The sequence below is a fragment of the Phalaenopsis equestris genome, unplaced genomic scaffold, assembly GCF_001263595.1.
Source record: "Phalaenopsis equestris unplaced genomic scaffold, ASM126359v1 Scaffold232974, whole genome shotgun sequence".
Classification (NCBI taxonomy): Eukaryota; Viridiplantae; Streptophyta; class Magnoliopsida; order Asparagales; family Orchidaceae; genus Phalaenopsis; species Phalaenopsis equestris.
The window spans coordinates 431,396-455,588 of NW_018250931.1; the positions used below are offsets into that span (position 1 = coordinate 431,396).

The window sequence follows — 24,193 nt, forward strand, 5'->3', positions numbered from 1 at the left end:
AATTTCAATGCAGTTTGAGGCTCCCATTATGTACCGAGCTGAAAGGCATTTTCAATTGGTATGGAGTGATTCCAACGCAAGACATGTCAAACTCAATCTTCAAAATCATGACGTTCATCGTCTTTTGCCACTGTTCACGGTCGAATGACTTGTTTAACTACTATTTTTCATTCAAGATTGATGAGGGTCTCGCCCAATTCGCCGTCGGTTACATACCCCAAATTTTAGGATTAGAGAGCAAGATAAAGAGGCATTTACATAAAGGCCACCCAAGTCCAATGTATTTACATATCTAACACCTATACTATGCTTTTTTACATTTATACCACCCAAATCTTTCATATCACATAAAAAAATACCACCAGATTAACTTTTAACAAGTGAAATACACATTTTCATGCATAAGTAAAGTGGTATATATATGCAAAAATTAAAATTTAGGTAGTTCGGCGAGATTAAAATACAGACCTGAAACTTCAAATTCTAGATTTTTCAACGGCCAAACCGGCTAAAACTTCTAGTTTCTAAAGGAAACTGTCCCAAATTGCAGGATTTTTTTTTTTTTTGGGTTAACGAAATTGAAAACTCAAGTTCTATAAAGCATTGTACATTTGTTTTTTTAAAGCTTATGAACCAATCAATATTCGAGAGGAAGCAGAATTAGACCAGCTCTGCTGCTATGGAGGACAATATTCAAATTGCATATATACCAGAAAAGGGCTTGCCTGGAAATATCTACCCCACAGATTAAAGAGAATGGACTCGCTCAGTTCCGCCTAATCTGTCTCAATCGAGTCCGGGTCCGGGAAAAAACGTGTAGGTAATTCGGCAAGCCGCGGACGAAGAAGAACATACAATGCCGGCCCCAAAAGCGGAATGACTGACAAAAATAGAAGCCATAAACCTTTATCTACCCTGTTTCCAGAAAACTAATATAAGATGAGCCATTCAATGTTAGGCTTATAATTAAAAGGGTCATTTAAATACATACCACCTATTCTCATGTATTTACATATCTAAAACCTAAACATTGCATTTTTACATCTATACCACCAAAAATTTTCATAGTACATCTAAAATACCACTATTTTAAGTTTTAAAAAGTGATGCATATTTTCATGCATAGGTAAGGTGACATATGTAAAGACAGAAGAATTTTGTGGTATGTATATAAATCTGCCAAATTGAAAAAATTGAATTGCCAGATTTCTGAATTATTTCTAGCTCTATTCTGTGGTTATGATAAATAAAAGTTCTGCCATTCTCACCATCTCCTGGAAGTCATGTCATTGTAAATCCAAAAAGGTGCGAAAGATGAGAGCAGCACAAAATCGAGGCTCATAACATGAATCTGCAATACATAAAATTTCAGCTGCTAGAATAAATCTTACACAACACTGTGGACTCGTTTGAGGAAGCTTTTCTGCTCCTTTCCGTTTCATAAAAAGTCATTTCTTCATTTGATGAGTTTGGTTATTATGCTTTTTTTAGAAACGCTTACAATAAAAACTCCATTTTATGTTTTCTATCATATTTTAATAAGCGGCTTTTGTAAAACCAGCATTTTAACAGGCTTTTTTAAAAGAAGCAGCCAACCTAAACAAAGCCTATCACTAGATTTTGATAGAAAACTTTGGCAATATTGCATTAATTTTTGAACAAACATATCACATAAATATGCTAATAAGAGAAGTAGACTGCCTCAATTAATTTGAAAAGCATACTTACAAATTTACTCTCTCTGAAGTATTGGTAAAATTCTGTCCACACATCTCCATTGGCAAAGAGAGCATATGCCACCAAGCTTAAACCTGCAGCAAGCACAACCTGAATGGAAATGGAGTTAATTTTGCCCTAGAAACATCATACTATTGTATAACAAAAGAAGTCATATATGTGTATATAAGTCTTAAAGTAATTTAAATCAAAGTTTAATTTTAATGAAAGTTTAAGGAATACAACTTGCCATGAATTCTGCAACTCCATCCCTCAATAAGAAAAGCATGAATATAAAGTTGACCAATGGGTTTGGTACAGCATGGCCTACATAGGGATGCGTATGAATTTGGATTGAATTGAATTTACTATTTCAATGTTTGGTTTGAATTGTTTTTGCTAAAGACAATTAACATGTATAGATGGAAGGTTCATGCATAAATAAAGTTTATATATTGAGTTCAAATGTTGTTCAAGACAAATAACATAAATACAAATTTGGTTTTGGAATATAGAGTTTTGAGGGTTTTCAGTTTACCGATGCGCTTATCCTTGATTCCAAGAAATTCAAAGGCCATTTTCTAATTTCATCTTCTCCAATGGCTGGTGGTGGTGGCTTCCAAAGAACAAAATAGGGGATAAGAGCATATGCACCACCAAAGATAGAGAGAAAAAGGAACGGCCATACAGGAACCTTGCTTCTTGAGCTGAAAAAAGATTGCCAAAAATTAAGGTTCAACTCATTTGAAAAGGATCTTAAGTTCTGATTTTATTTACAAAATATGCACAAAACAATAGTAAGACAAGTCTTCCTTTTCATGGAAGAAAGAAAATATTATCTAAATTTTTTGATAATAAGGAAATCTTACCGGATACATCTCAATATAAAAAAAAATGATGATGAAGCAATAAAATTATCAATTGAAACTAAATTCATATCTCCAAAATTTAAGAGAACCACAAGGTATCAAGAAAAGCCATCTTAGTTCTTGTTTCACAAACAAGTTACTGTTGTAGTATTATCTTTCATAATTGATGCCAACTATAAATCTTTAAGAAAATAAAAGAAGTTAGCCTAAGCAGCGAGATAAACTTGAAACATACATCCCCGTCTAACGGAACAAAATAATATCATTTTCATCACATGGTTATAATATCTTCAAACTCTTGGAAAATCAAACCAAACGACTAAGGTAAGACATCCATGACTGAATTTCTACTGAGTCTGATTCTATAACTCAAAAATGCTAGATTTCCAATCTTTCTAATTAAAATTAGCATACCAACTAATAAAATCAGTCGATGCATATCTCAATGTGATGTATGTCACAGCGTCAAGTGAAAGTGATGCCAATGCTAAGCAAAGCCATCAGAAACGAGGATTTTTGTAAATGTAACTATTGCAATGATGGAGACAGCTCATACTCTAGAATGAAACTCAAAAAGCCATTAGGTTGTCGCCAAAACTTTGAGAATCTTTTATCATGGAGCACACTAACTCAAAAAATTATTTAATAGTCATGATGGAAAATCAACTCTATAAAGTTGTACTTAAAGAAGTAACTGTTCTTGAAAAACTTATTCTATTCATTAACCACTTAGGCTTATATAGGGCCTTAAAAAGCTTTACAAATAAATCCCGAGATTTCTTCTATATTTCCTATTTACAATTAGGACTCTAAACTAGATACAAACCTCAATACTCTCCCTCAAGATGGTCAAAAGATACTCACTAAGCCCATCTTGTCACATAACTTAGACAAATCTAATGAGCTATGTCATTTTGTGAGACAGTCAAACAGTTGCTCTCTAGTGATTATATGACGTAGCTCCAGCTGTTCGTAATTCAGCTTTTCCTTGATGAAGAACCTAGCAATCTCCTAATGTTTGGTTCTACATGTTGCACCGGGTTGTTGGCAATGTTGATTGTTGATTTATTGTAGCACCACAACTTCATTTGAGCTCCTTGGTCCACCTTTAGTTCTACCAATAAGGTTTTCAGCCACATCATCTCAATAACTTTAAGGCCATGATCTATATGTTGCCCTTGTTGTTGACCTTGCTACTACCGACTGTTTCTTACTCTTCCAAGAGACCAAATTTCCCCCTACAAACATACAATATCTGAATGTGGACCTCCTATCATCAGAACAGTTCACCCAGTCAGAGTCACAATACCCCTCGGAGCCTACATGTTCATTCTTCCTGAAGATCAACCTCTTCCCTGATACACAGCATCCATGTGGATGTTGGCCCTTCCTCGAATCATGCATGTAACAACTCACCGCGCTTACTGCAAATGATACGTCGCGACGAGTGTGACTCAGATAGATGAGACGACCTACCAACCTCTGGTACCTCACGATCAACTGCTCTCTTGCCACTGCAATCAACTTTTCCTTTTAATTAATTGGTAAAATTGCAGGCTTGCATCCCAACATGCTTATCTCTGTGAGCAAGTCTAGCACATACTTCATCTGAGATAAGACAAACCTCTCTGCTCCACGAGCCACCTCAATCCTAAGAAAATATCTAAGTTGTCTTAGGTCCTTCATCTCAAACTCATTGTCCAATCTTACGTTTAGCAGCACAATCTCTCCCTCATCATCACCAGTGACAATCATATCATCCACATACACGGCAAGTATAGCGGTGTGACCATCATTTCGTTGAATGAACACTGTGTGGTCGACATTGATCTGCTGATAGTCCATGTTTACCATTGCTCTGAACCTGTCAAACTAAGCTCGAGTAGACTGTTTCGAACCATACAAGGACTTACTCAGTCTGCATATCTTGCCCACTGTTTATTTTGTACCGAAGCCTACGGGTGTCTCCATTTATACCTCCTCCACCATACAACAATGAAGAAATGCATTCTTCACATCCAATTGGTGTAATCTTCATCCACCATTCATAGCCAAAGAGATGAGAGTCTAGATGTGCTCATCTTCACCACTGGTTCAAACGTCTCATTATAATTGATGTCATATGTTTGAATATACCCTTTCGCCATCAACCGTGTTTTATAACAATCAATTTTTCCTTCTGAGGTCTGCTTCACAGTGAAGACCCATTTGGACCCGATTCTTTTTCCGTGTTGGCAGCAACATGAGCTCCACTGTCTTATTCTTCTCGAGAGCACCACGTTCCTCCAGCATGGCAGCCTTCCACTTTGGATCTTACTTAGCTACCTGTCAACACTTGGGTATAGATACAGTGTCCAAAAATGTAATGAATGCTTCATATACAGGTTATATGTTAGAGTATAAGATAAACTAAACAATATCATGTGAGAAACCAAAACGATCCGGAGAATGACCCGCATTACTGCGAGAGGTCCTCAAGTCATAGAAGTGAAAGGAGAAGGGAGAGGAATCATAGAGATTTGATGGCACGAGTGGCACAACGAACAATGTTAACGAACATTGTTCCCTCATTTTGCCTCCTCATCCTTGTATACACTCTCAGTTCCCCTTGAGCTTGAATCCCACCACCTTCGAGCACATTTCTCTCATTATTCGTCTCTTCCTCAGCTTCATTTTTCTCATTGTCTAGCTCTTTCTCAGCAGATCCTTCTCGCACAACGGGACAAAGCATTGTACCCAAATGTACCAATCGCTCAACATTACTACTCTCCTCTCGCCTCATATCTCCAATATCTGGTAAGTCACAAAAGGGTTAGGTTACCTCCAAGGAATAGTATGGTTCGAATTCTCTGAACGTCACATTCATACTGACATACAGTCTCTTCTCTATTGGGCTCTAACAAACATAGCCCTTCTACATAGCAGAAAAACCTACAAAAGCACACTTTACAACTCTGGGATCCGACTTTTCTATTGATGGTCTATTGTCATTCATAAAACATACATAACCAAATATCTTCAATGAAAGGATCTCGTCATTACCTCCTTGCAACAACTCGCAAGGAGAATACCACTTCAACACACTTGAGGGCATTCAATTGATCAATTGAACGACTAACAAAGTTGTTTGTCCAGACAAGTGCTTTTGGACATTCATTAAGATCATCATGTTTCGAGCTACCTTTAGGTGTCTATTCTTCATCTCCGCTACTTCATTTTATGTTGGTGTATATAGACATATCGTTTGATGTTGTATCCCTTGTGCTGATATGTACTCCTCAAACGTCTTGTTGGTATACTCTGCTCATTATCAGACCTCAATACCTTCAGTTTGAATCGCCCTGTGAAAGTTTTTAAAGCAAGCACATCACTTTTGTTACTCATTAGATATAGTCAAGTAGCACGAGAAAAGCAATCAATGAACATCACAAAATATCTAGAATCATTTAACGAAGTTGTAGAACAACATCCCCATACATCTAAATGCACCAAATTAAAACACAAGAACTCTTCTTACTAGAATTCACATAAGAACTCATGGTATGCTTACCAAACTCACAAGCATCACACACAAGTTTTTGTTTATTTGTCTTTTCATACATAGACTAATACAAACGACTCAAAAGACTAAAAGAAGAATGTCACATGCGCCTGTGATGTAGCACCTCCACATTCTTCACACCTCCCAGATCCTCCTACTACAACACTCTCTATCATGGATGTCAAAGTTGGGTCCATCCCCTCTCTATCCAGGTACCAAAGTCCCCCCTCTTAAAAGATCACCTTCAAAATATCAAATGAAAAAATAAATTTTTGCCCAGAATAAAAACACTAATAGATAAAAGGCTTACTGGAAAGGAAATTAGAAGCAAAATATTGTACAAAGTCATAGAAATTAGTACCCCTCATTGTACCCTTATCAACCACAGGTTGTTCTGTGCCATCAATGGTTTGAATAGTCTCTAAAACTACTAGACGAGTATAAGAAGAGAATCCCCTAGCGTTTCCTGTCATATGTCCAAATGCACCAGAATCTCTATCCATTCTGATGTTCTTGTGATGGATATAAAGGCAAAATTATATGTATTATGAGAATCTTTGGCTGAGTGAGCATAAGTAGCAATGTTGTTCTTGAATGATGATAAGATGGATGCATCCTCAGTCACATCACCCACCGCTCTCTGCTTCCTCTTTAATATCTCCAAGAACTCATGATCTTTATCGGCAAAGACCACCTCTGTCTCACTATCATCTTTCGCAGCCTTCAGATCAACCCAATAGTCCCCTCTACCTCTTTGGCCTCCACGACAACGACCACACCCTCTAGACTGTCCATATCCATCTGTCTCTCTCTCCTTGGGTGGCTTTGAACAAACCTTACTTAGATGTTCCACTTCTCCACAGTTGAAACACTTGTGGGTCTCCCCCTTAGCACATGTCATACTTAAGCTCAAGGCAGCCGAAGCAGATCGCGTACCTAAAAGTACACTCGGCTCAAAGTGTAGCCTCATGTGACTCTCCTCCTATATCATTGTCGTGATGGCCTCACCCAGTGAAGGGTCGTTGTCTGGGCTAGGAGGACTGATCTCCTCTAATCAAAGGTCGAGTTCAGATAAGCCAGAAACAACATAGTCCTCATATGTGCAAAGATCTCCCCTTTCTTGTACTCTAGATCACCACAACTCGACAGAGGTGAGAAGTGATCAAGATCTTGTCATAGTCACTCTAGCTCTATGGAGTACTCCTTAATCCATCTATTACCATGCATCATTGCCTATATGTTACGCAGAATCTGGAACGCTCTCATGTGGTTCTCAGTCCCAGTATAGGTCCTCTCCAGCTTTGACCGGATGTCATTCACCTTTAGAATGTCATCCACTGATGAGGCAATCGATGGAACTATTGAGTTGAGAAGTCATGTGTAAAGCAAGGCATGTGTGACCCTCCACTCACCCCCCTCAGCATTGTTACCTTTTGGCTAAGTCTTAACTCCTGTCAGATATCCTTCTAGTCTTTTTCCTACAAAACACGCTCAATTCGATGGGACCTCCCAAAATATTTGATCTGTCCATCAAGTATTAGATCCCTAGGAGGGAGATGTAGCTTCATTTGCTTCAGAGCATGTGTAGAGATAGTGGCTCGCGTCGAGACATTAGTTCCCTGTATGAGCCCGATCAAGACCTTCATAACTTCAGGATCAATCTTTCCCAGAAGCTCCAAACCTTTACCTCCTACACTATATTTGTCTCCTAACATCTTCAATCACAAGATTATATCACACTTGAATTTGATCATTCGTGCCTATAGGCAGCAATCCCATCGCTGCCTTCCAAGTCAGCACACCGCAATCTCGTGGTTGCCTTCTGAGTTAGCTCTAATCACAATTGTGTCGCCAAGAGAGGTCACAATCCCGTCGATGCCTTCCTAGTTAGCTATAATCATGGCTTTATCAATAGAGTCCACACCTCGATCCCTTCGGTGTCTTCCCAACTAGCTCTAAACGCAACTGGATAGCTAAAGTAATGTCGCAATCTAGTCGGTACCTTCCTAGCTAGCTCTTATCGTGACAAAATCATCGGGATCACGTCGTTATTCCGTTGTTGCCTTCCCAGTTAGCTCTAATCGATATCACTTCAAGAGGACTAAGTGTAAGGCTGAGAAAAACGAGAGTTTCGGGCTGATCCCAACAATATAGCTCTGATACCGTAAAGAAGTAATTGCCCTTAAAAAACTTGTTCTTTTCATTAAACACTTGTTCTTACAACATTTTACAAATAAATCCTTGGACTTCTTCTATATTTCCTATTTACGATAAGGACTCTAAACTAGATACAAATCTCAACAATACTAAATCATGAACCATTAGAATATTAAGTCACATGAGAGCAGATCATCAAAGAACAATAACATGGGATTAATGTCATGATAGAAAACCTGAATATGTTTGGAAGATGAATAAAATCTATCACAGAACTAATCCAAGAGCTAGCAATTTTAAAAAAAAAGAATGGAGGCTGAAATAGGGGTATAAAGAAATGCGGAAATGAATTAAACAATGAATTGGTAATCCTATTTCAATTCCAACTGCTCTCCTGCTGCTCTTCGGCAAGCACAACGCTAAAAACAGAGAACAAAGGAATTGAGACCAAGAAGATGGCATAAAAAAAGGAGCAATGTATAAGAATCAAATTGGCAAGGCTAGCTCGTTTGCAATGGCTTATCTTCAAGCATGATACTGGGAACAAAGAGATTTTTACATCCAAGAAAGTCTTTTATTCAAGTGTTTAATTATCAATCATTTTTACAATAGAAAACATATTTATGATAAGAAGTAAACATAAAATCCCCAAAATACTAAAAATAATTGATTTCCATCATTAAACAAGAAAAAAAAAACGCAATGAGTTATGCATCTTAATATAGCTTAGGTCTAACAAAAATATCATATCCCGTGACAGGTTTAAGCCTCCCAGTGTAACATACTTGGATTGCGCATGAACTCTCAAACCGGCTTTTGGATTAAAATAATACATGGCATGTTGTGCTATAGACTAATTATTATTGATCCTAATCTTAAAATAATAATGACTACAGCAAATCAATGAGTTTTTATAGTTATCAAAGATTATGCAAGCCACCTTGGTCAAGTGGTTGAGAACTTTGCTTTCAGCCAAGAGATCATGAGTTCAAAGCTTTGAATATGAGGCCTGTGTGTGTTTGCGATTAAATTGGCTCAAATTTTTAAAAAAAAAACGTTATCTACGATTACAAAACATGAGCTCTGCATCCATTATCTCCACTTGAAAAAAGAATTTAATTCAACAAATTGCAGCATTAATAATTGCTAGAAATTATTTAGTTTCATTTCCAGTTATTTTCTATTTGTTAGGAATTATTTAGTTGTATGGAATCTGTTGTTTGTTGTATTTCCTAGGTTATGTCATTTGTTGTATTTCCTAGGTTATGACTTACCATTTATCATTGTTATTAGGTAGAGATTTGGGTATTATGTTTTTTTCTATTTTAGAATCATTGTATCTTGTATTAATACCCATTTCAATAGCAATAATATTATCTTGCTCAATTCTCAAAGCATACATGGAATCAGAACCACAGATCTTACCTTAGCTGTCGAGACATTACCCTAGTTGTCGTAACTTCCCTGCAGGCCTTCTCCTGCAGTTTAACCGCCACCGGTCTCTCTGTTGCATGTTTCAGCCGCCGGTACCCTTTCCTGCACACTCTCTCACCGTCGGTATCTCCCCTACTGGCTGTCTCACTGCCAAACTTCCCTCCTATCGCCAAATCTCCTTCCAGAACCGCCAAAACTCCCTCCTGTCAACCAGATCTCCTTACAGGACCATCAGAACCCCCTCCTGCAGCCAGATCTCTCTCCTACAAGCTGGAATTCCCTTGCATGCCCTACTTTGTTGTCAGCTTCGCAAGGAACTATCTACATCTATATCTCAGCACCCAAACCTCACCTTTGGCTCCATTAAAGTCATGGTGAATTCCTCCACTACAGAGCTTTCATCTGACGCAGTCCTTGAGTCCACCGGAAGATCGACACCTATCTTAATCCCTCCGCAAACCAGAGGACCTGACAACCACATGAATTTCCTAATTACTACTCACAAACTCCACGACTCAAATTTACTCTGATGAACTCAAGTTGCTTCGTTGTTTGTCAAAGATCGGGATAAATTCGGCCACCTCACATGTACGATTCGAGAATCTCTGAAGACAGACTAAATATATGTAGCATGGGAAGTGAAGTACTCCATGGTTATGTCTTAGCTGATGAATTCCATGGAGACTTCGATTGGCCATTACTACATGTTTCTTCTGTCTATCAGTGCCCTCTGGACTCTCATTCAAGATTCTTACTCGAATGTAGAAAATTCCGGACAACTCTATGAAGTTTATAATAGCATCTGCTAGACAAAATAGAGATCGAAGACAGTGACACAGTACTACAACAACTTGGTTGCCTTATTGATGAAATGCAATATCTATTATGATTGCACGTGAGACTCTCCCCACAGATCTTTCCCTCTTTCAGAAAATTCTAGAAAAAGATCATATGTTCCAATTTATGGCGTGCCTAAACATAGAGCTTGACGAAGTCCGCGGATACTTAGTCGTGATCCTTTGCCTTCAACCTAGATAGCATTCGCTATGGTCCATCGTAAAGAAAGCCAATAGGCATGTCATGCTCGGCAACTCCACTTAATTCAACCAAGTGTTCAATCTTGGTCTCCAACAATGCCCCACTCTGCCACGCCGCCGCGCACTAATCACTACACATGTGATTTTTGTTACAAGCCCCGTGACAAGTGTCGAAAGATCCACGGGAAGCCGACAAATAAATCTTGAACCAAATCTTCTATTTCTAAAGGTCTCGCTACGACCTCAGAATCTATAACAGTTCAAGCGGCCCCCACTCGGACCATCCCTAAATCACCAGACTCTATCAAGAATCAGATGAAACACTTAATAAAGCTGCTTGGATCTAGTCAGTTCTCCTTTGACCCGTCGACCTCCTATATTCATCAAGGTAACATTTCTTCTAGTTCGTGGATTATTGATTCATGTGCCACAAACTGCATGACCAAGTGCTCTCAATTCTTCTCGACATATTGTTTGTGCTCCGAGCCAGATACTATCAAAATTGTTAACGACTCCTGTAATTCTATCGCAGGTAAGGGCCGATTGTACTAATAGCCAGGCTGAATTTGGGATTCGTGTTACACGTATCTTTGCTTAAGTTGAGTTATGACATTGATCATCATTTGGGGATGATGATTAGAATTGCTAAGAGAGTAGCCAGACTCTATTTTTTCCAAGAAAATGACATTTATGACATGGACACTCAATCACATAGTTGTATTGTTCCCCTCCTAGTGCTTGTTCGGTTATGCTTTTACGCTGTTGCTTGGGTCATCACAGTTTTCACTATTTAAAACAATTGTACCCTCTAATGTTTTATTGAAAAGTCCACATACTTTTAAATGTAAAATTTGTCATTTAGCTAAACATCATATACCCTATCCATCACATCGTTACACTCTTCCATTTTTACTTATTAATAATGATTTATGGGGACCCTCTCGAACTGTAAGTTACACCAATAAAAGATGGTTTCTTACTCTAATTAATGACTACACTCGAATGACTTGAGTCTGTATACTAAAGGGCAAATCTGAAGCTACAGTCAGCTTCAAAAATTTTGAACTCCTTCATTTTGACTTAATTCAAAACTTTCATTCAAGTCCTTCAGACTGACAATGGTCGTGAGTACTTTAGCTCTATATTGGGAGAATTATTGATGAGTCAGGGCACCCTCCATCATAGCTCATGTACGGATACCTCTCAACAAAATGGGATAGCCGAGTGGAAAAATCGAAACCTTCTCGAAGTGGCTGGTTCCAAAATGTTTCAAACTAATGTCCCTAAATGATTTTGAAATGACGTCGTCATTACCGCCACATATCTCATTAACAGAGTTCCCAAAAAAAATCAACAACTTCTTGGCATCATTATCCATCTTGAAGTTGTGTTTTCCTTGTTGTGAAAAAATGACGGCAATAAAGCGAAAAACTGGATCGAGAAAAATCGCAAAATAGAAAACGCAGTGAAACACACAGATTTACGTGGTTCGGCAAATTGTCTACGTCCACGGAGTTGCAGAGGATTTTATGACTTGAGGATTACACCCGTCGATAGCTTTGACGTTTACAGAAAAGCACTCTCCTTTTCTCTCTCCTCTCCTTTTCTCTCTCCTATCTCTCTCCCATGAGCCACGTGAAGAATTAACCAATAGAAAAAGCGAGCAGCAACTTTATTTCTTCCCTTTATATCAACGCCCAAAAGAAACGAGGTAGCAGGTTGGAATTTCTTCACACCCCATAACTCTTCTTCAATGCATATTTATAGTTTCCAGGTGAGGCCCAATCTTGGCCCATATAAGGAAACGGCTACGAATTTGGAAAGCATAAGGCAGCAGGCGGGAGCACAGAAAAAAGGCCTCATGAACGCGGGAAGATAAAAAAACGCGTGAACGCAGAAAGAGTACGCGGGAACGCGGTTTCGCTAAAGAACAAAATAGAGAGAATAAATGTGATTAGCAAATCAAAATAATTTGCCTTAAATACAGTGGACCGGGCTCCACATATCTCAACAATTCTCCCACTTGGAGACAGTGACACTGACTGCACCACCCATTTTTAAAACATGGGCTCTGCATCCATTATCTCCACCTTCAAAAGAATTTAACTCAACAAATGTCAGCATTAATAATCATAACATATCTCGCTCAAAAGTCAAAACTCTAAGGATATTGATTTGTCATCATATTGGTATATTCTTCTACTTGGTAAGATTTTCAATTTTTGTCATCAACAGTGGCCACAATCACAATAAAGAATATTCTTAAGAAAAAAAAAGATGTTACTATCTAGATGTTATTGTGAGTGAGAAGGTATGCATATCCATGCAGCCCTAATAAAAAAAATGGAAAAAAAAAAAAGAAAAAACCACAACATTGGATGGTTGTAAATGATACAAATTCAAATCAACACAACAATGGCAAGATTAATTTTTTTTGGGGTTTTCTACCCTTTCACATTAGCTGGAGTAGTTGAACGCTTTCATATTAACTTGTCCTTGCAACCAATTGCATGTGAGTTTCGAGTGACAATCACTCTAAATGTAAGAGGACCACTATCATATCACATCATTGACTTCCAAATACCTACTATATATAACAGTGTAGACTTGTGACAGTAATGCTTAATAATAATAAGATTACAACAACTGCTTCAAAAATATGCATGCATGCTCTACAAAGATAAAGTCACTAAACCCCCATACAACAGATCATTTGGTTAGCCCTATAGGTTTTCCTTGTTTGTAACCAGTAACATTCAAATGAACTCAAGCCAATATAATAAAAGAATAATATACACATTCAATGATAAAGAGTATAAGAAACTCACAACACGATCACCATTCAAGTGCCTTAATAGACATGCTCAACTTCTATTGACTACCTCGATTGGGTCTTTTGTTTGAGGCTGATAAGCATTTAGAAAAACAGTGAGAAAACCAAAAGTTCAATACCCACTTATTCCAATGAGTTTTTTTATATAAATAACTTATAAATATAAAATCACTATCAAACAAAATTCAAATCGCCAAACACATAACAACTTCATGATTTATGATTAAATGACTTTCGAAGAAGAATGTGAATGTGAATAATTTCATCAAGAAATAATTAGCCATTAGAAGTTTGTTATAGGGATCAAAATGTATTTTATTAAGAACCTAGGAATGACAGCAAAAACAAGGTCATATATCAGTCAGGCTCATTTGTTTTTTAAACAAATTGCTCATTTAAAGCTCTTTTATCATAAATGAACCAAGTTTAAGTCGAGCTCAAACCAAGCTCGAACAAACATGAATTTAAACAACCCGATCTTAAATCATTATCACAATAGTTCAAATTGATCTTGAGCCGAGCTTTAACCTACTTTTGGTCAATGAGCTCAACCAATTGCCTCCGACTCAGCACTACTAATTTCGTTTGCAAGCCTAATTGAATTGAATAAAGCACATTAGGAGCATTCATGCTTCATAAGACTAAAAGGGCATTCCCATGTTTATTAGGATAAATGCATTAAATAAAGATCAAAATGCACAAAAATGGATGTGCAAAAATAAGAAATATATATATCTATAATTTTAGAATTATAATGAAATCCATGGCGCAAGTCAATCTTTAACTCTTTGGAGTATGATTTCATATCAATTATATGCTGAGTTTGGGTAGGGTTCTAGTTTATTCAAGTTTGGATTACTAACAAAATGTTTTAACAAAAGACATTCCCACCCCTCAAACATGAAATTCACCAAAGAAACAAGAAAAGTCTACTTGAATCATCTTTTAACATCTAATTAATTGGAGAATGGAAAAAATATTAATTAAATTAGGTATTATTACAATATCTAAATTATCGCATGTGCCAATTATTTATGGTAGAAATATGCACTACTAATTATTATTATTTTTTATTATTGAGAATATTCTCTGTTATTGTTTTCCTCTTTATTGTTTTCTTCTCTTGCTATATATAAGAACCTATAAACTTGTACAAGGAGTATAATTCAATAAAGATGTAGTATTTTCCGAGTCTCACCATGATAATATAGTCTCATACGCATGGCCTAGATTCCTCCCTATCTATTCTACATACCTTCCTGCCAATGCTGCAATTCTCGAACTTCCAATCACCATTAGCCTGCTTTTATAAAGCCCTCAAACTACGACCCGTACATGTTGCCAGCTTCTTCCTCCATAAAATCCTCATCTGATTCTCAAATGTGATCTTTCTTAGATGCCATTTGCTTGTCCATCATCTTTGTCAAGAGGACGAAGTCAAAACTTACGTTTTCTTTTTAAGAAATGGAATCCTTGTTGCTCCAAATAATAAGGATAGTTTGTCACCCAAATCAACTCGGAACCATAATCCAAGATTTAGAACTTGCTGACAGAAACCCATCATCAAAAAGGTAGCACATAGCATCATTGTCTAGTGAGGGAACTAAGCTTTAGTCATAATTTCTTGCAAAATATGTTCACCTTGGCAGTCTAATTCTCCACCAGTGATCTGATGGATGGCTTTTATCCTTAGTACATTGACCACTTAAGTGAATGAGTTATATCAATCCTCCTCGTAATGCTATCTATCAACACATCTATTCAAAAATCTTTTATGCATGTTCTCTGACACGGATCACAATGTCAACTCTTTGCCACATTGAGGCTTTGTTTGGTGTAGCTTTCGCTTTATAAAAGATTGTACAAAAGTTGGTTTATGAAAAGTTATGCTTAAAAGTTATTCGGGAACAACAACGGAATAAGAAAAATAAAAAGGACATTTTTTAAAGGCATTTTTATAAGAGTATTACGGTTAAACTGATCATAAATTGAATAAATAGCATTTCCCAAAAAGTAAAGCGTCATTTTATGTGTTTCAAATTAGACGTGAGTTTGTGTGGGCGTTACAATATTAAAATTATTGCATGTGCTAGTTATGTGTTTCAAATTGGACCTTTTTCTAAATTGTATAATTTTTCTTTAATTAGGATATTCTCTTTTATTATATTTTCCCTTATGTTCTATTCATTTATTATATATAGGCACATATGGCTATTATAATTAAGAAAATTAAGCAAATATGAAATTCTTCTGAATTCGCTTCCTTCTAACAAACATTAAGATGATCCAAAACTTACTAGAAAAATAACAATTCAAAAGATAACATGAGGCAAGTTCAAAAGGCAGCCTTGGCTTTAGTAATCACCTTCTACCGGTTGGAAGCAAAAGCATGCTATAAATCATAGGCCATAATCCCATGATGTTCCACAAAGCCACGAGTACTTCATTCATGCGATAGGCATCATCACCTTTAAGGTACAAGAGTTTCTGAATGAAATACACATCCCTATACTGAAACGCTATAGATGTTACAAGGGAGAAAATAGAACAGTTGCATGAAAAAGTAGCCATAAACTTGCCTGAAAGGAAAACCTGATTATAGTTCACACAAAGAGGCGCATGTATGATGTTTTATATCATATGCCATAATAAGTGATAAAATGGTCTGAAGTTACTTGTTGTTCCTAAATCGTTAGAAACAGTCCTAATCAGGTCAGACGGCTAAGATTAGTTATGTGAAAAGATCTTAGTAATAAGCACTCTTTAACAACAATCATATAATAAATGATTCCTATCAGCAATTCTTTAATTGAAACTACAGGCAAAGTAGTGCATCCAAATAACCAATGAAAACAAAAAAAACATGTTTTGAGATTAGACGCCAGCTATTGAGGTTATGCAATTCTAGATTAAAATTCATGCTTTACAAAATGAAACAGAAAATGTTTAACTTTCAGTAATAATTGCAAAATAATTGCATTGAAAGTTAAACTGATTCTGACAAGAATGTAAGTTCAAGTGTGATCAAGATTATTACGCCGCAAGGAACACAACATATCATGTTTTGTTGTTCTCATATCTGATGCAATGGAAAAAAAATAAATTTTGTTGAAGCATTAACACGAGGTGGCACTGTTTTTTTTTTTTTTTAATTCTTTCTTTTTTTTAATTTTTCGAATTTCTCCATCAAATTTTCACAGTTGAATTTCTACATAACTTGGCAAATGAGTTTGTGGTGGTAGGAACTGTTTTGGCATAAAATCAGGAGACTCTTAACTGTTTACTATGTAATGCTTGAGGGATAAGGAGAATCCTAATTCCTGCAAAATGAGATGGCTGATTTGGTTGCTACAAATTACAGATTCCAGATAAGTGCTGAAATTTTTTGTCCCTGGATCTTCATGGGCTTGATGAGGGAGTTAGCTGTGGTTTTTTTGGAAGATAGAAAAGCAGAAATTCAGAAGAGAGAAAAAGGAGTTTTTTTTATGGAGAAAGAGAGAGGGTGAGGGGAGAACGCTGGTCATCACCAAGAGGGATAAGAAAGAAATGCATTTGGCTGGCCATGGCTTTCAATTCATCAGCAACCATTCAATCATTGATAAACAATAATGATTGATGCCACAATAATAATAATTTCTTCATCAAATAAAAAAGAGATTAGAATAAAAGTAAAAAAAGGCAACCAAATCTTGAATACCTATTAAAGTAATAAGGAACTTGACGATTGATCTTGAAAATAAAGACAGTGTCCAGTTGCATGTGAAAGTCGTCACAAAAACTACAATAATCACTCGTAAATCAATCAAATGAAGCCTTGTATCAAGAGAATGTCAGTTGCAAGTTGTGTATGGCTTTGAAAAAAATAAATATTATTATTTTAAACAAATAAATTTGTCTTTGGGCATTAAGGGAATTAGAAAGAAAAAAAAAAGGAATTAGTATATATAATTTTATTTTATCTTTCAAAAATTTAAATAATCAGTAATGGACAACTAAACAAATTAGCAACAAGGAAAACAATAACATAAAGCTGCACCAGTAGGTTGAGTTTTTTTCCTGAAGCATTCTTATGATCTAATAAAATTCTATTTAAGCATAAATCGATAAAAAATTATTAGAAATGCATAAATGTAAATAAAACCTATTTAATATAACTTTTTTAATTATATTTTCAAGATTTCTTAAAAAAAATTCTATATGTACCCAAGAAAACAAATGCATAAAACTAACCAACATCATTTATGCCATAGGGCAAAATCCAAAGCTTGGCGCTTTCCACTTGCACGGAGACATAGTGGGTCAACTCTAAAGTCCTTGTTTTCTAACCTACCTTCAACCCATTCAACATTCCCTAAAACAAGTAAAAGAATGGCTTGAGGTTTGCCTCACCCAAAGTTATCCATAGTTCAATAATAAGCATATATCAACAAAAGGATAATCTTAGATTTGTGTACTCAAATATTGTTTATACCATCATTTTTGCTTTCCTCATTATTCTTCTTAGTCCAAATATTATCCTCTTATCTTTTCATCATGAGCCTGACCAGATTGTAGTCTATCTTTTCCTGAAATATTAGCACATGTATGCTGAATTCAGTACTGGCAAGCATCCTATGGGATTTTTTCTACTAAAGTAGGTCCTTCCTTTTGACCTTTGCACACTGAATTTTAAAGTGACTTTACATTAACATAAAAAGACAAAAAGACGGGCAGACAAGTGAAATCCAAGCCCAATATAAGCTATTTAAATCTAATCACAAAAAATAATTTTTAGTCTTATACATAGAATACGCATAGATTTGATTAAGCACATGCTCAAAATTGCATTAACAAAGTTACCGCACTGAATTCCCTTAAATAGAACCCAAGTTAGACTTCACACCTAGAACGTGACTCATTTGGAACATTTCAACGCTATTCAACAAGGGTAAGGTGGTGAGATGACTTCTACTTACTCATTAGTCCAGTTCAACATGCCAATTTAATAGGTCAACTCAGCCAATCAGTTCAGCTGATCACTAATCTAGACAACATGACAGACTGGTTTGCAAATAAGCTCATCTCATCTACGCGATCGATCAGTTCGTTGAGTTAATTGAACAAGCTCGTCAGTTCGTTGAGTTAATTCAACACGTTTGTTTGACCAATCAGTTAGATGAACGAGATTTACAGATCAATCTGTTATTGGGCAACAACTCCAACTATTTTATTTTTACTTGGAATAATTTATTCATTACTTTTTATGTAGCGACTTATATATCATAGCTTAGACCAACCCAAGTCTATAGCGGATGACATCTCAGCGTATAGGACCCAAAAAGCTCTCTGTAGAAACCACTCTATCATTTTTCCTCTTTGTTTACTAGGTTTTCTTTGTTCTTTACAGCTATTTCCTAGGTGTTGTGTGTCTACAAAAAAATTCAGGACCCATGCAGGATCCAGAAAGCCCACTGTAAAAACCACTCCATACTTAATAAAATACTTAAGAGTTCTCTATCATTTTTCCTCTTTATTTTCTGGTTGTCCTTGTTATTTACAGCTATTTCCAAGGTGTTGTGCGTCTACAGAAAATTCAAGACCCAACAGTTAAACTCTTTAGCAAACTTTTTACTTTTTTATAATCCTCCTCAAGCATGTGAAATTTGCAGAGCACTCCGATAAGTCGTTTTTCTTCTAAAATATCTAAGGCAACAGAATTCACCAGTGTTGAATAAACTAAGAAATCAATAGCAGAGATAGTCCAAATAGGTTTGCTGCCCTTAAAAACTGATAAACCAGCACCCGGAGCCATAAAACTGGCCGAAATTATCCACTCCAGAGAATTCAAACTTTACCGGGGTCTGGTCTGGTGCAAGGCGGAATACGTAGAACATAAGCACAGCCCAAAGCCCGAAGAGCAAAATCGAAGTAGTCCAATTATTCCCAGGGCCGCCGCCATCTCCGCTCCTCTTCATCTCTTCTCCAACAGCGAACCCTGAATCGCGAGCCTCGGTGGAATCTTTGCAAGCCGTGAATTGAGCTCTAGTTCCAATGAAGTTGATCGAAGGGCGAATACTGAGAAAGACTTTCGGTTTGTTTTTCAATAACTGAGTGAAGGGGTCAAAATGTGTGGAGAATTTTGGAAGTTTGGAACGGATTCTAGGGTTTCGGTTACTCGAAGAAGAGGACGGCGGAGGAAATTTTAGGGAGAGGCTGTGGAGTCTGGATAAGAGCATGGTGGAGAAGCTGGGGAGGAAGAAATAGTAATAAGGAATGATCTTGGAGCAAGTCCATTTGACCTCATTTTTGTTTCCTGGTTTTATTTTAATTTTTTAAATATATTTTTATATATTTTTTTAAAAATTATTCAAAACAGTTTAAATATATTCTGAATATTTTTTAAAATATAATTACCTCTATCTAATATTTTTAATTTTAATTAAAACAAAAACTAAAAAAATTAAAAATAACCCCAAATGGCCTCACAATTTTTCATAATGATTTTATTTATATGGAATTTTATATTATAATCTTATTAAAATATATAAAGATAAAATTACATTTTCTATTAAGAATTTATATTAATATATTTTTATTAATATTAAATATTTTAGCATTATATAGGTAAATATTAAAATTTGAGTATTAGATGTAAATAAAACAAAGAAAAACCACGTGCATGCCACATAATTCCTATATATTTATATATTTAGCACATGAATTTTAATTTTTGCATTTATTATATTTTACCAACGTATGCAAATATATATATATATATATATATATATATACATCTTTTTTTTTTTTGTCCTTTTGCTGTTGATATTTGTAATATGTTTGGTAACCATTTCAAGATAAAATGTTTTACCTCTTCTTCTATTGAGGATTATCTTTATACTTGGAAAATTGCTATTTCTGTGGATAAAAATTTGCGTTGGTTTCTCATTATTTTTCTTTGGTTCATCTGAGTGGCGAGAAATGAAGCTAAGTATTGTAACAATTTGTTGGCTCTTTATATTACTGTCTATAACATTTTGGCTCATTTGAAACGAGTCTGTCGTTCCCTATCTTTGTCGGGTGATATTACGCAGCCTAAAATGGGTAGGATGACCATCTTCAGATGACAACCCCCACCTACGGACTGGGTTAAATTTAATATGGATGGCAGTTGGATCTTTAACGCGGCAGGCGCAGGTGGGATCCTTCGAAATCATTTTGGGCAGTGTATTTATTATTTTGCTTCTCCGATTTGTGTCGTCTCTCCTTTGGAGCCTGAAAGTTGTGCTTTTCTTTTAGCTGTTTAGGTTCGGGCTCGCCTTAAATTTACTAAAATCATTTTTTGAGACAAATTCACAAACGCTTATAGATGAGTTCTACAATATCGTTGTCTCGATGGGATTTGCTTGCTAATATGAATCGTATTCGAGATTATATACATCGTTACAATTTAGTTTTTCATTAATCTTTCGTCTACAGAGAAGGTAACTCTCCTGCTAATTGGTTAGCTCATTTGGGCATAAATTTTATTAATGTTAGCTATGACACTTTACCCATGTCGCATCTTCGCACTCTTCTGAATGGTGATCTGCTTGATTCTCCTTACCTTAGATGTTAATGCCTGGCTTTGCAATTGGTTTTGCAATTGGGCAATTGGTTTTTTGTTATGGAAAGGTATATTGTTTTTTAACTATTCTTTCTACGGCATATTCCTTTCAATATTATTTTCGGTCTGGTTGGACTTTCTGGGGGATGCATTAAATGTTTTATATTTATACAACCAACTCCTTACTTGGTTTTGGCTAGTTTTTTGAAAGCACAATTGGATAAAGCTATTTGGATATAGTTTAGTTCTTCCTGGGGGATGTTTTCAATGTTTTACATTTATACCACCATTTCTATATTTAGTTGATAGCTATGGTTAAGTTTCTGGAAGCGATTTTGTTTATGGCTGTGTGGATATGGCGTGGATTTGGCCAAGGCTTTTTGGACTTCCTGGGGGATGCAGTCTTATTTTAATGAAGCACAATTGGATAAGGCTATTTGGATATGGCGTGAATTAGCTCTTCCCGGGGGGATGTTTTCTTTGTTTTACATTTTTACCATCATCTCTATATTTAGTGTTTTGGTTTTGTTTATAGAGTGTTTCTTATGAGTGGATTAGAATTTTTGTCGTATGTAATTTTTTGGTTAGTTCCACTACGGCTGCTGGAAGCATTATCTCAAGGCTAACTCTTATTTATGGGTTTTATGATTTTTCGGTTTGACCTCCTTCTGATCTTTGTTGTTATTTTGCCGATGTTGTCGAGGCAATTTGTGAGGCTTTTCTGGCTGCAGGTCGTCATTTCTAAGGCGTTTATTGCAACGACTTCCAGACGGTGTAATTTTTTCTTTTGCGCGGGAAAGGATTGGCTGGAGTTGCTTGAAGCTTATCTATTTTGGGTCACTTGTTTTTTAGTTTTGATGTACCTTTTTGTTTTTCCTTACTTTTTTGCGTTGCGTTGTACTGTGAATTTTGGAACCCCTATGACTATAATTTATTTTTGTTTTTTCGCTGGGATCTGCTATCCCTCCCTTTTTTTAACCTTTTTGTGTTTTAACGCGTATGGAGCCACGAGTTGCTATTTTATTTATATATATATATATATATATATATGTATATATATATATATATATATATAAGTTAATAATAGTGATACTTACGAAGTGATATCAAACATTTAAAGATTATAAACAAAAAATAAAATTTACTTGTCACATATGTAAATACATAATTGTGTGATATGTTTGCAAATGCCCCTAATAATATATAATATGTATGTATATCTCCCTATAAATTACTTATTTTTTCTATTAAGAAATTTTACATTATATGCTCATATTAGTGTAACTTAGAACCCGAGCATCTATATCCCAAAGTTCTTTTCAAATCAAATTATCCCCCTTATGTATATGAGGTCTACTTACTTCAGACATCATAAGCAAATTTAAATGCATCTCATTAGAATTCGAACATTTGTTCAAAACCTAATTCAAACTTGGGGTCTGTTTGGGGCAGCGGCGGAGGCGCAATGCGGCATGTAGACATAGGTATGCGTAGTTTGGGGTGGTGGCGGCAGTTTTGCGGCGGAATTTTTCGCGTTTTAACAAAAATGCGGGCTGCGGGATAGACCCTGCGGCCCGCATTCGTTCCCGTAAGTATTACCAGACTGCCCTCAACCTCTCTCAGCATCTCATCTTCCCCCGCTACTCCGAATCCGAGAGCCTCGTCATCTCCGGCTCCAACCAGCTTCCTCGCCGCTTCACCCGTGTCTGTTCCCTTGAAGATTTCCCCAAGAAGACCAAACAGAGATGCCGAATTTGGAGTTGCTCTACCTAATCTGGTGATTCGGTGAGGTTTCCGGGCAATATATGAAGTGCGAAGTTCGGTTTTAACGAGAAAGATTCGTGGAGATAAAAGGGCTTTATGGAATGAAAATGGAGTGGGTTTGGATATAGGGGTGGGAAGTGAGGATGAGGCCATTTGTTTTGGGAGACTGAAGAGAAGCAGGCAACATAGTATTTGCAATCAAGGATTATGGATTGCTGGCTTGAAGGGATTGCAAGATAGGTAATGTTAATGAAAATAGAAATTACCTGAAATCAATATTAGTTGTATGCATGTCAATGTGCGTGCATGTGTTTGGTTAGTTGTTAAAGCTTCAACCTAATTTATTTATTTTATAAAGGTTTATAATTATGGTATAATAGAAGTTAGGAGCTTCAAAATATTATGTAAATGGTTCAGTTTTTGTAAAAATTAATATAAAAATAATCATGATATTGTTGTGTGAACCCTTAACAAACTTTTGTGCTTTAAGATGTACTGCATTTTTCATGCCTTCATCTCTAGGATGTGCGATGAATTTAGAGGATGTTTGTAATCAAAGTAAGTATTAAGACTCCAAGGGCTTAAACTTTCTCAGAAAACATTTGATGCTCAAGTTAAGAACTATGCTAGTTAAGAAATCAGGTTAGCCAAATTTAAGGGTGGACTTTTGTTAATCAGTTATCTTTTTTCCTTTATTTAAGGTCTAAAGCGAATGAGCTCAGGTTTTCCAAGTGTTGAGCATTCTAGAACTAGAGTGCACAGGGAGTGAGACTGAAAAAACCAAAACAAAACAACTAAAGGTGATCTACACACCTATTTATAACCATTTGTAGGAGCAGTCCTGGCATTTTTGAAGTTTATTTGCGTAGATGTCAGTTTATCGGTGCCTTTTTTATTTTGATTATTATAGTTGAGATAAGCTAACAATGCAGCTTTCAAGCACTTCAGAATACAAATTAGACCTCCTTAATTCTTAATGTAGTTAGGGCTGTCAATTTGGCTCGTTGTTCGTGAACAGCTCGTGTTCGGCTCGTTAAGCAGCTAGTGTTCGGCTCGTTCGTTAAGCCTAACGAGCCGAACACGAACAAATTTTTAAGCTCGAAATGTAAACGAGCCGAACACAAACAACAGTTTGTTCGCTCGTGTTCGGCTCGAAATGGCTCAAAAATATATATATATATATATATATATATATATATTTTTATATAAAAATATATTACATATATTATATATATAATAATATATTATATATATTTATGT

General features: G+C 36.1%; 2 protein-coding genes across 2 annotated transcripts in view; both read right to left on the minus strand.

Moving 5' to 3' along the window:
- Positions 1-552: 552 nt before the first annotated feature.
- Positions 553-19,861, minus strand: LOC110038492. Its single transcript, XM_020743357.1, has 6 exons — positions 19,422-19,861; positions 15,953-16,098; positions 2,255-2,423; positions 1,729-1,827; positions 1,269-1,351; positions 553-915 (listed from the first exon to the last, which is right to left on the minus strand). Exons 1-6 carry the CDS (start codon positions 19,800-19,802, stop codon positions 777-779), a joined length of 1,017 nt encoding a protein of 338 aa, XP_020599016.1. The 5' UTR covers positions 19,803-19,861; the 3' UTR covers positions 553-776.
- LOC110038491 (pentatricopeptide repeat-containing protein At5g55840) overlaps positions 16,167-24,193 on the minus strand; it is a 28,980-nt gene continuing 20,953 nt past the window's right edge. The window contains exon 5 of the mRNA XM_020743352.1: positions 16,167-16,271. The gene's annotated coding sequence lies outside the window, so the exon portion shown is untranslated. The remainder of the gene's footprint in view (positions 16,272-24,193) is intronic.